This window comes from Plecotus auritus (genome assembly GCF_963455305.1).
Source record: "Plecotus auritus genome assembly, chromosome: 9".
Classification (NCBI taxonomy): Eukaryota; Metazoa; Chordata; class Mammalia; order Chiroptera; family Vespertilionidae; genus Plecotus; species Plecotus auritus.
The window spans coordinates 147,315,050-147,327,606 of NC_137783.1; the positions used below are offsets into that span (position 1 = coordinate 147,315,050).

At 37.7% G+C, this 12,557-nt stretch overlaps 1 protein-coding gene across 5 annotated transcripts in view; it reads right to left on the minus strand.

Annotated features, from left to right (window-relative positions):
* HIPK3 (homeodomain interacting protein kinase 3) overlaps positions 1 to 12,557 on the minus strand; it is a 71,588-nt gene that overhangs the window by 37,666 nt on the left and 21,365 nt on the right. For all 5 annotated transcript variants that reach the window (XM_080641729.1, XM_080641728.1, XM_080641727.1 and 2 more), the window contains exon 2: positions 10,463 to 11,558. In XM_080641729.1, the coding sequence (XP_080497855.1) occupies positions 10,463 to 11,556 (1,094 nt within the window). In that variant the 5' untranslated portion in view covers positions 11,557 to 11,558. The remainder of the gene's footprint in view (positions 1 to 10,462; positions 11,559 to 12,557) is intronic.

The following is a 12,557-nucleotide window of genomic DNA, read 5'->3' on the forward strand; positions in this document are numbered from 1 at the left end:
AACCTACTTGAAGAAATAATGACAGAAAACTTCCCCCACCTGGTAAAAGAAATAGACTTACAAGTCCAGGAAGGGCACAGAACCCCAAACAAAAAGAATCCAAAGAGGACCACACCAAGACACATCATAATTAAAATGCCAAGAGCAAAAGACAAAGAGAGAATATTAAAAGCAGCAAGAGAAAAACAGTTAATTACCTACAAGGGAGCATCCATACGATTGTCAGCTGATTTCTCAACTGAAACTATGCAGGCAAGACGGGAGTGGCAAGATATATTCAAAGTGATGAACAGCAAGAACCTACAACCAAGATTACCCAGCAAAGCTATCATTCAGAATTGAAGGGCAGATAAAGAGCTTCACAGATAAGAAAAAGCTAAAGGAGTTCATCACCACCAAACCAGTATTATATGAAATGCTGAAGGGTATTCTTTAAGAAGAGGAAGAAGAAGAAAAAGGTAAAGATAAAAATTATGAACAACAAATACATATCTATCAACAAGTGAATCTAAAAATCAATCAAGTGAATAAAAAATCTGATGAACAGAATAAACTGGTGAATAGAATCAGGGGCATAGAAAGGGAGTGGACTGACAATTCTCGGGGGGAAAGGGGTGTGGGGGTGCGGGAAGAGACTGGACAAAAATCATACACCTATGGATGAGGACAGTGGGGGGGAGGTAAGGGCAGAGGGTGGGGTGGGAACTGGGTGGAGGGGAGATATGGGGGGGAAAAAGAGGAACAATTGTAATAATCTGAACAATAAAGATTTATTAAATTAAGAAATTTTTTTAAAAAGGAACATCCAGGTCAACCGAAAAAGTTTGAAGACCAATTACAAGCATTATTGGATGAAGATGCATGTCAAACTCAAAAACAACTTGCAGAAAGATTAAACATTGCTCAGCAAACAATTTCCAATCATTATACAAGCAATGGGAAAGATTTTAAAGGAAGGAAAATGGGTGCACATCAACCGAACAAAAGACAAATGGAAAACCGAAGAGTCATCAGTAAAATGTTGCTTCAATGGCACAAAAGAAAGTCTTTTCTGCATCGAATTGTGACTGGCGATGAAAAGTGGACTTATTTTGAGAATCCCAAATGCACAAAATCATGGGTTGATCCAGGTCAACCATCAACATCGACTGCAAGGTCAAATTGCTTCACAAAGAAAACAATGCTCTGCATTTGGTGGGATCAGGAAGGTGTGGTGTATTATGAGCTTCTAAAACCAGGTGAAATTGTTGATACTGATCACCATGAACAACAAATAATCAATTTGAATCACGCTTTGATCGTGAAATGACCAGAATGTCCAGAAAACACGGCAAATTAATTTTGCTTTATGATAACCTACCATCACACACTTCAAAACCAGTTAAAGACATGTTAAAAGATCTTGCCTGGGAAGTATTAACCCACCCGCCATATTCACCAGACCTTGCTCCTTCAGATGACCACTTGTTCCAAACTATGGCACACGCACTTTCTGAGCAGCACTTCAAAACATACGCAGAAGTGGAAAATTGAGTCTCTGAATAGTTTGCCTCAAAACAAGAAAAGTTCTTTCTTTTGGTACGGTATCCACAAATTACCTGAAAGATGGGGGAAATGTGTAGCTAGCAATGGACATTACTTTGAATAAAGCACTTTTGATGTTTCTCTTGAAATTATCGTGTGTTTTTTTATTACAAAATCCGCCATTATTAACCAGTACACCTTTTAAATGTACCACAGCTTTTTTATCCACTCATTTACTTATCGGCACTTGGGCTGTTTCCAGATCTTAGCTATTGTAAATTGTGCTGCTATGAACACAGGGGTGCATAAATTCTTTCTAATTGGTGCTTTGGGTTTCTTAGGATATATAAAATCTGCATTTTAAAACAACAAATTCTTGATTTCTAGATACCATTGCCCTACTAAGGCTCCTTGGAGAAATGGCTGATTTTATGGCTGAGGCAGGGAAAGTATAAGGTAGGCCTAGAAATCTTCTTGTGCCAGAAAAATACTCAGCAATAAAAAATAAAATAAAAATTATCTACTGAAACAAAATATCAGTAAGTCATAAAATTACTATGTTGAGAGAAATAAACCTTAAACAAGAGTACATGCTGTATCATTAAATTTACATGAAATTCCAGAATAGAAAAAAATAATGTGTGGTGAAAAACTCAGATCAGTAGTTACATATGGAAGGGGTGAGAGGGACATGAGGGAACTTTCTAGGCTAGGGTGGTGGTAATGTTACAGCTTTTAAAAATATATGTTTTTATTGATTTCAGATAAAGGAAGAAAGAGATAGAAACACTCATGAGAGAAACATCCATCAACTGCCTCCTGCACACCCCCTAGTGGGGACAGAGCCTGGGCATACGCCCCAACCAAGAATCCAACCAGCAACTTCCTACTGCATGGTATGACACTCAACCAACTGAGCCACACTGGCCAGGTGATAATGCTGTATCTTGATAGAACTTTGGGTTACAGAGGTGTATGGCATTTGCCAAAACTCACTGAACTTGCATTTCACTGTATATAAAACTTAATTCAAAAAAAAAAAAGAACAAACACTGAACTACTTTGTGAAAGACATGCTTAAGTGTTTCATAACACAGTGTACTGATATCTACAAATTACTCTGAATTACCTCATCAAATAAAGATGAAATGATATTAAAAAAAAAGATGAAATGATAAATGGGTAGAGAGATATCTACTAGTATGATAAAGCCAAAGTAGTAAGATGTTAATTGTAGAATCGAGGTAGTAAGTGCATGTTCACTGTACAATCCTTTAAAGTTAGTTGTAACTTTGAAAAGTTTCACAGTAAAATATTGAGGGTGGTATTTAAAAATAGGCCAAGTGCATTTAACACACACACACACACACACCCTTAGACACAAAGTTGATTAAACTAAACACAAAGAAAAAACTTAAATGCAGTCAGAGGAGAGAAAAAGGACACGTTAACATCAAAGAAGTCAATTTTCTATACATATAATGGAAGCTAGAATGCAGTAGAAAACATCTTTAAAATGTTGAAAGAAAGTAATAATTCCCAAAGTATGCCTAGAGGACAACCTACTTAAAAAGTAAGTTGTTGGCACCCAGGCTGGTTTGGCTCAGTGGATACAGGGTCGACCTTTGGACCAAAGGGTCCCGGGTTCGATTCCGAACAAGGACATGTACCTTTGCTGCAGGCTCCTCCCCGGCCCAGGCCCTGATCAGGGCTTGTGCAAGAGGCAACCAATCCAAGTGTTTCTCTCACATCGATGTTTCTCTCTGTCATTCCCTCTCTCTTCCATTCTCCCTAAAAATCAATGGAAAAATATCCTCAGATGAGGATTAACAAAAAACAAAAAAAAGTTTGTTGGCTTTTTTCCTAGAAGTGCAAAGGACCGGAAGCAGTACTCTGAAGAACAAGTAGATGGACCCACACTGTCAATTATGCTATGACACTGTGACACTGGTGTAAGAACAGACAAAACGAAGCGGGGATAAGTGGTGATGGAATGAGACTTGACTTGGGGTGGTAAACAAACAATACAATATACAGATGATGTATTATAGAATTGTATACTTAAAACCTATATAATTTATTAGCAAGTCACCCCAATAAATTCTATTAAAAAATTTTAAATGTAGTGGAGTGATGAAAAAATTAGAACTTGATTTTATTTTTTGCCTATTTAAAGACAACAATGTGAAGAAAAGGACCTTTTCACACACTACTGGTGAAATTATAAACTGGAATAGTACATTTTTGGAAGGAAACTCAGCAGTAGCCATCAGCAAAATGTACGTATCCTTTGACCTAACAATTGTCCTGGAAATGTACCTACGAGTGCCCAAGGGCATACAAGAAGGTTCCCTGTGGTATTATCAGAAAACCAATGAAATGTACATCAGGGAGGACTGTTTAAATAAAATATATTATTAAAAAATTCTAAAACACAGCCACAATATAAAGGGGAAATTATTTCTGCTTTGCTTTATAGCCTTCTCTACCAGTAAAGTTTTCTTACAGTGAACATTCACTATTACAATTTTAAAAACATTAAATAAAACCATTTTTCATCTAGTACACTGGTTTTTGGGTATATTCAAAAAATTTTTGTAATTCAGTGTTTTCTTACGAAAGAAACATTTGTTATTTTAATGTCAAAGTTTAACACATATTAGATTCTCTCTCCTAAGTAATACAATCTCATCACACCAGCTGACGCCTAAATTATTCACTGGCCACTGAACTGGCACTCTTCCATGGCAGCAGGCACTCTGTGAATAACATCCAAGGTGCTGAATTCCATTCACGGGAAAATGCTCAAGACTCAGAAACAAACAGGCACATACATTCTGAAGTGTGTGAGGTCAGGACTGACATCTAATCCATGAGATCATTACATCCGATTAAAGTACATTCATGAGACCACATGCACCTTAAAGACATAGCTATGTTGTTCAAGGAAAAACACTGATAACATCTAAAATTCCAGGCTTTTACTCAAAGCAAAAAAAAAAAAAAAAAAAAAAATCACAAAAGTGATCCTTTTACCCTATAAATAACTATTTAAGTTATAAGCAATTCTAGAATATAGTCCTTCAAACTTATTATAAAATTACAAATCAGCCCAGTTTATACAGCATTACATATATTACATATTTCACATCTACAATCTACAGAATTAACAAACTCACTTTTTTTTAATCCTCACCCATAGATATGTTTTTATTAATTTTAGAACGAAACATTGATTGTTTGCCTCCCATATACGCCCACTGGGGGGTCAAACACAGAAGCTAGGTATGTGCCCTGACCAGAAATTGAACCCGCCACCTTTTGGTGCATAGACAATGCTCAACCAACTGAGCCACCCAGCCAGGGCAACACACTCGTTCGTTCATTCATTCATTTTTGTAATAGAACATTTATTGGGTAAAATACAGCTCCATAATATATGTGTTTACTTAAAAAAAGTGTTTAGTTCTTTGAATTTAAGATCACAAAAAGTAACATCACAAAAATATCTATTACCTATTATATCAAATACTCCCACCTTAAATACCTTAGGTACTCATGGGTATGAGCAGGACCCAGTTTTAGAAGGGAAGTTTCCTGTGATTACTGAAAAGAGTTCAAGGTGAGGCTGGACAAATAAACAAGTTATAATGTTATTAAAAATAATGCATGTGGCCCTGGTTGGTTTGGCTCAGTGGACGGAGCATCTGCCTGTGGACTGAAGGGTCCCAGGTTCGATTCCAGCCAAGGGCACCACGTGCCCAGGTTGTGGGTCAATCCCCAGAAGGGGGCGTGCAGGAGGCAGTTGATCAGTGATTCTCTCTCGTCATTGATGTTTCTATCTCTCTCTCCCTCTCCCTTCCCCTCTGAAATCAATAAAAATATATTACAAAAGAAAAAGTAACGCATGTGTTCAGCTGGTCTAGCTCATTGGTTGAGCACTGACCTATGAACCAGGAGGTCAGGGTTCAATTTTGGTTCAAGACACATGCCCCATTGTGGGCTCGATCCCCAGGAAGCAGCTGATCAGTGATTCTCTCGCATCGTTGGTGTTTCTCTCTCTCCCTCTCCCTTCCTCTCTGAAATCAATAAAAACTTATTTTAAAAATATATGTTTAAAAAATTTGAAGGGACAAAGAACCAAACTCTTTTTTTTTAATATATTTTATTGATTTTTTACAGAGAGGAAGGGAGAGGGAGAGAGAGTTAGAAACATCGATGAGAGAGAGACATCGATCAGCTGCCTCCTACACACTCCCTACTGGGTATGTGCCCACAACCAAGGTACATGCCCTTGACTGGAATTGAACCTGGGACCCTTGAGTCCACAGGCCGACGACTGAGCCAAACCATTTAGGGCAGTGGTCGGCAAACTGCAGCTCGCGAGCCACCACTGGTAGGGCAAGAACCAAACTCTTAATAGAAAAATGGGCAAAGGACATAACAGGTCTCTCTCTCTCTCTCTCTCTCTCTCTCTCTCTCTCTCTCTCTCTCTCTCTCTCTCTCTCTCACACACACACACACACACACACACACACACACAGAAACTAATGAGAAGGGTTACCAAAATGGGTTGGGTTGGAATGACGTGGAATGGATGGGGGCAAGGGCATGTCACACTTCTGAGATAACCTTTTGGTAAAGTTCTTATTTTTAGATCTATGTTAATGTTTCACTTAATCAAATAAATAAACAAACACACACATGGGGGACCCAGAATGAAGTACAAATAAATGAACTTAATTATATTTAAATAAATAACATAATCATGCTGAAGGTGGGGAAGAAGAGGCTTGGGGAAGAACTAACCTAAGTAACTCTGATACACAATAGTTTGACCACACACTCCAAGTCTAAGGCTAAAAGACTAAAAGAACTATAAATAAATGTTGTACTCTAGTTGGCAAATTAGCAGTGGTATAGGTTAGCAATTTCAAAACTACTTTAAATGTATTCTAGAATTGAGCAAATAAGTAACATACGTGGACAATGAGAGTCAAGTTTCCCAGCAATCAGAGAAGGCATTATAAGGGAAAAAGCTGGTGTGCCTCAGTGGTTGAGCATCAACCTATGAACCAGGAGGTCATGGTTCAATTCCCCAGTGAGGCACATGCCCAGGTTGCAGGCTCAATCCCCAGTAGAGGGCATGCAGGAGGCAGTCAATCAATGATTCCCTCTTCCTTCCTCTTTGAAATCAATAAAAATATATATTTTTAAAATAAACTAATAAAGGAAAAAGGAGCCCTGGACAGGTAGCTCGGTTGGTTAGAGCATGGTCCCCACACACCAAAGTTTCAGGTTCCATCTCCAATTAGGGCACATACAAGAATCAACCAATAGATGCATAAATAAGTGGAACAACAAATCGATGGCTGAAACCGGTTTGGCCCGGTGGATAGGGCGTCAGCCTGTGGCCTGAAGGGTCCCGGGTTCGATTCCGGTCAAGGACATGTACCTTGGTTGCAGGCACATCCCCAGGAGGGGGTGTGCAGGAGGCGGCTGATCGATGTTTCTCTCTCATCGATGTTTCTAGCTCTCTATCCCTCTCCCTTCCTCTCTGTAAAAAATCAATAAAATATATTTTTTTTAAAAATCGATGTTTCTTTCTCTTTCTCTCTTTGTCTCTCTCCCTCTCTCTCTCTCTCCCCGCGCCTCTCTAAAAATCAATAAAAACATATCAATTCACCATAGCTAAGATTTGGAAACAGCCTAAGTGCCCATCAGCAGATGAGTGGATTAAAAAACTGTGGTACATCTACACAATGGAATACTACACTGCGGTAAAAAAGAAGGAGTTCTTACCATTTGCAACAACATGGATGGAGCTGGAGAGCATTATGCTAAGTGAATTAAGCCAGGCAGAGAAAGATAAATATCACATGATCTCACTCATTTATGGAAAATAATGAACATAAACTGATAAACAAAAACAGATCCAGAGACAGAGAAACATCGATCAGAACGTCAAACCTAAGAGAAGGTAGGGAAGGGTGGGGGTAAGGGGGAGAGATCAACCAAAGGACTTGTATGCATGCATATAAGCCTAACCAATGGACACAGACAACAGGGGGGTGGGGGCATGAATGGGAGGTGGGGGGTAATGGGGGAGTAAGGACACATATAATACCTTAATTAATAAAGAAACTTAAAAAATAAATAAAGGCAAAAAAAATAAAGACTAGTCAGTCCTATTTCCCCTCTGGAGGCTCATTTAGGAGTCATCTCTCCCCAAAAGCCTTCTCTGAACCCTCAGATTGGGCTAAACGCCCTCCTCTGGGTCGCCGAAGTACTGTGCACACACCTATTCCCTAGCATTTTGAGACAAACTACTGTTCTCCATTGAATGATAAAATCATGTTTTAATCACCACTGTACCCTTAGCACCTAGCACAGTGCCAGCCAACAAAAAGGGCTCAACAAAAATTATGAGCCCAAGTTTGGACCTGTCTGCTTGTGTAAGCCTCAGTTTTTCTATTTATTAAATAGGAATTCCACCAATTGTCTTACTCAACTCCCAGGGATGAAACATGAGAAACAAAACAGGAAATATACGTAAAATCACTTGGAAAAATGATGCAGGTTACATACATAGTTATTTCTATTTATAAAGTAACCCTTTATAAAATATTAGTTATTACTTTGGGGGGGCGGTCATTCTATGTACCTTTATTACAGAAACATTGTCTTTGAAACTTAAGGATTAAAAAGGCATGAGGGGGTGGGAATGCCCTAAACCAGTGGTCGGCAAATTGTGGCTCGCGAGCCACATGCAGCTCGCGAGCCACAGTTTGCTGCTCTGTTGACTAATGAGTTTGCTGACCACTGCCCTAAACAAAAACTGATAAGCCTAAATTGTTACCTTTACATGCCTGTCAGCATTACATGCAAAATAGAACACATTTTTTTACTTCAACAATTGATAAATTATATAGTATTAGTGCAGTAGCAAAGAATATAACTGCTATACAGCTTACTTTATAGTCCACTTTCTTGTCTCTATGTTCTGAAACGACTCAGAACCACAAACTAAAATCTATATTTTTAAAAAAAGAAAAAAGGTATTCATGACCTGAATATTGCCACCACACCTCATAAATACAGCACCTTCTGCTGCTAAAACCTTTTATGCATTCAACAGCCCTATGTGTTCTTGACAAAAACCACACTCAAGCAGCTGAATTTAGAACATGCTGACCTTGAGCAAATCAATGCCCTTAGCATGTACTTCTGGCTTATATCACCACAAGAGCTAGACAGCCTCACCATCTATAGTAGTAAACAATTTCTGGCCACTGTCCCCTATCTATTTTAAGATATCCCTACTACATTTCTGTGTTGCACAGTTCAAAGAAATAAAAGAACACATGAACCTGTGTTTAAACACAAATCATTTACCTTGGAACCTGGGGTATATGTGTTCCTACTGTGATTAGCTCAAAATATATTTAATTTGTAAGTTTCCACTTCTTTCATTTTTCAAATACAATATATTTTTAACGAAGAGTAAAACACAACAATAAGACACTTCTATTTATTGCCAAACCAGATCTATAAGTAACCTCACTCATAAATTAAGCCAGATTTGGCAATGTTTTCAAATATAAACTACAAAAAACATTTAAAAAATAATAGTTATGTGCTTTTCCTGCAAAATTATACTACATATTAAAACAGTACCTAAGGGCTATACTATATTTTCACCAACCTACCTTAATGTTTACTAACTCTTCAAATTCTTGAATTTAATTGACATAAAGCCCATTTCAAATTTTTTGTGTTTTTTTTCCCCCATTGTTTTTAATCAACCAACATCAGGTAACCTCAAACAAAATGCTAGCCCTAGTTTTTATTTATTACAAATAAAAACTTCACTTTTTTCTAACTCTAAACACAGAACCTGTTAGCATCGCAATTGTATAGCTTCTGATATTCAGGTAAATTATTTACTTGAAAAAATATATATAAAAACAAATTAGAAACTACTAATTATACTTAGCAATTATTCACAGCTTTTTTTTTCATTGCCAACAGAGGCTAACATTTGTGCAAAGGCCTAATACTAGTAGAAACAAGTATCATAGATATATAGCATTTTAGATTGCTTTGTAAAAGATTTCCTTTACTCTCTTGAAACATTTTATAAAATTATAATATCAAGTATAAAAATTAAATAAAGCTTTTTTTTTCTACTCTGATCGGAAAGATTTCAAATAAAGAAAAGGAATCTAGGACATGGACTAAATCTGATATGCATAATAATGCAGGACTCAAAGAAAATGAAGTCATTTACTAACAAATGAACTAAATATAGAGCCCCAGCAGATGGAGCCTGGGGTTTATATAATACTAGAGGCCCGATGCATGAAATTCGCGCAAAGGGCTTGGCCCTCACAGCCACGGCGTTTGCCTCAGCCCTTGCAGCTGCGGCTTCGAAGGATGTCCGGAAGGTCGTTTGGCTGTCCGGTCTAATTAGCATATTACGATTTTATTATTATAGATGCTGACTACTGAAAGCTCTTAAGACAGAATCTATAGAGTACAAAGGGTATGGGGTGGGGGGTAGGGGGGAGAAACACCACTATTATTCTCATGCTGGTAAATAAGATAATTTAAAATAATGTGTCCAGAAAAAAATTAACTAAAAGCTAATCTTACATTTCATTAAATTGAAAATGGCAAGATTTCATTTTTATGCTGCGTAATATTCCACTGTGTGCACACGTGTGTGTGTGTGTGTGCACGTGTGTGTGCATGTGCATGTGTGTGACATCTTCTTTATCCATTCATCTACCGATGGACACTCAAACCTAAACTGATCTTATGTTGGTTTCTTTATTTATCCGAAGCAGTCTTTTTTTCATCACATATACACACAAAATTATTTCATTTGGCAGAACTTCAACATTTATTTAATAACCAAAGAGTAATTGTCACTTACCTGTAGTACCGAGATTGTAGATATGTTGAACAAACAGTCTTCGACACGTGACTGGCTGACCCAAAGTCTATTACTTTAACCCTGTAAGGCTGCCGAACAGGATCCACCAACATAATATTCTCTGGTTTGAGATCAGCATGAATTAAACCAAGACTTTTCAATTTTTTCAGTGCAGTGGCCACTTGTTGAAGAATGGGTCGAATTACTTTTAGTGGCAGGGGACTGAATTTATTTTGTTTCAGAAAGTCGTACAAGTTTTGTTCCAGCATCTCAAAGACTAAACAAGTATGGTTACGGTGCTGAAAGCATTCATAAGCTCGTACAAAGTTATACTCATCAGCATTCTCAGTACTGAGTCTTGCTAATATGCTCACTTCTATCTGACCTTGGCGTGCATAAGAAGGATGATTCTTCAAAATCTTGATTGCTACGATTTCATTTGTCCCTCTTTTCCAGCATTTGACGACCTGGCCAAAAGTGCCTCGACCAAGAAAATCAAGGACTTCATACGTGTTTTTCATGGAGCATAAGACTTCATGCTGTACTAACTGATAGTCACCTTCTCCAGTAGTGCAATTCTGTTTTGTTCCTGTGGTAGTTGTCACAACTGTCACTGGATTTCCCATGTTAGTTTGCAACATTGCAGGAAGTATGGACAATTCATCGACAATCTGCATTGCGTTATGATTATCCAACTCCTCACTCTTGCGCTTCAATCCACATCGCTGAGGGCCTCCTAGGAAATGTAACCTAGGTCTCCACGCCCCAGTCGGAGGTGCCTCCACTTGAGCTTGCTGCGCCTGAGCTGCTATTACCTTTGTAGCACCCGCAGTGTTTTTTAAAACCACAGCACTTGTCTGCAATGAAAAGTTGTGTCCTCGAGGTCTGTTAAACGCTATCTTTGTCTGAAAAGCACTACCCTTTAAGAGAGGATGAGAATTTTCAACGTTTCTACCATTCACGTAGGTCCGTGGGTAGTTTCTTTCCTGGAATACACAACTGCTTGGCTCTACTTTGAGTTTCTTCACACTACAAAAGGCACTTGACTGAGTTTGATAAACATATGGTGGGTAGACCAAGACTTGTGAGGCCATACCTGCAAAAGAGAGAGAAAAAGGACTTACTAATTACAAAAAAGTTCAATTTTAAATCTCATAAAGAAAACTTTTAAGGGTCAAATCCATAATTTATAAAAAAATAATTAAATTCCATCAAGATTTTTTTTCCTTGAAGAAGATAAGCATTTCAATACCTCTACTTTAGTTAATGCTACAGCTACTTTGAATGTTGCATAAGTCATTCCTGTACCTGCACCCATAAAAATAGATTCAGAAGCACAGATGATGAAACTCACAGATAAGAATTTCTAAGCCCTGGCCAGGGTGGCTTTTAGAGCATCATCTCATACACCAAAAGGTTATGGGTTCAATTCCCAGTCAGGGCACATGCCAGGTTGCAGGCTCCATCCCCAGCAGAAGGCAGCCAATTGAGGTTTCTCTCTCACATCAATGTTTTTCTCGCCCTCTCCTTTCCTCTCTCTCTCTCAAATCCATTAAAACATATTTTCTAAAAATCAACTAAAAAACATTGTTTTAAAGACACACGTATGAAAATGTGATCAGTACTGAAGATTTATAAAGATCTACAAGAAGAAATAAGTGAAAATAACAAAACAAAAAAAGCCTTTAGAGACAGAAAAAAAGTATTTTTTTACCTAAAGAAAATCTCAAAAATGTTACCTCATAATAAACAGTAGCCAACACTTCACAAAAACAAAACAACAAAAACTAACAATTCAAACAACAAAGTCACCTTGGTGAAAGTTACTTTAGGGAATATTTTCACTCAATTGGAAATAAGCAAACAGCTACATTATATCAAAGTAAACCTTTGATTCTGTTTATATAAAAACCTTCCATTCAGATTTCTTTTCTGTACACACCTATCAACTATGCTTCCAGGATATATTAAAAACAAGTAAACAGAGGTGCAGTTCACTTTCAAAAGTGAACTTACTACACTCTTTAAAGGGAGACAGAATGGAAAAGGAAATGAAAAATACAGGTAAGATTGCTATATCAGGTAAAATGTACCA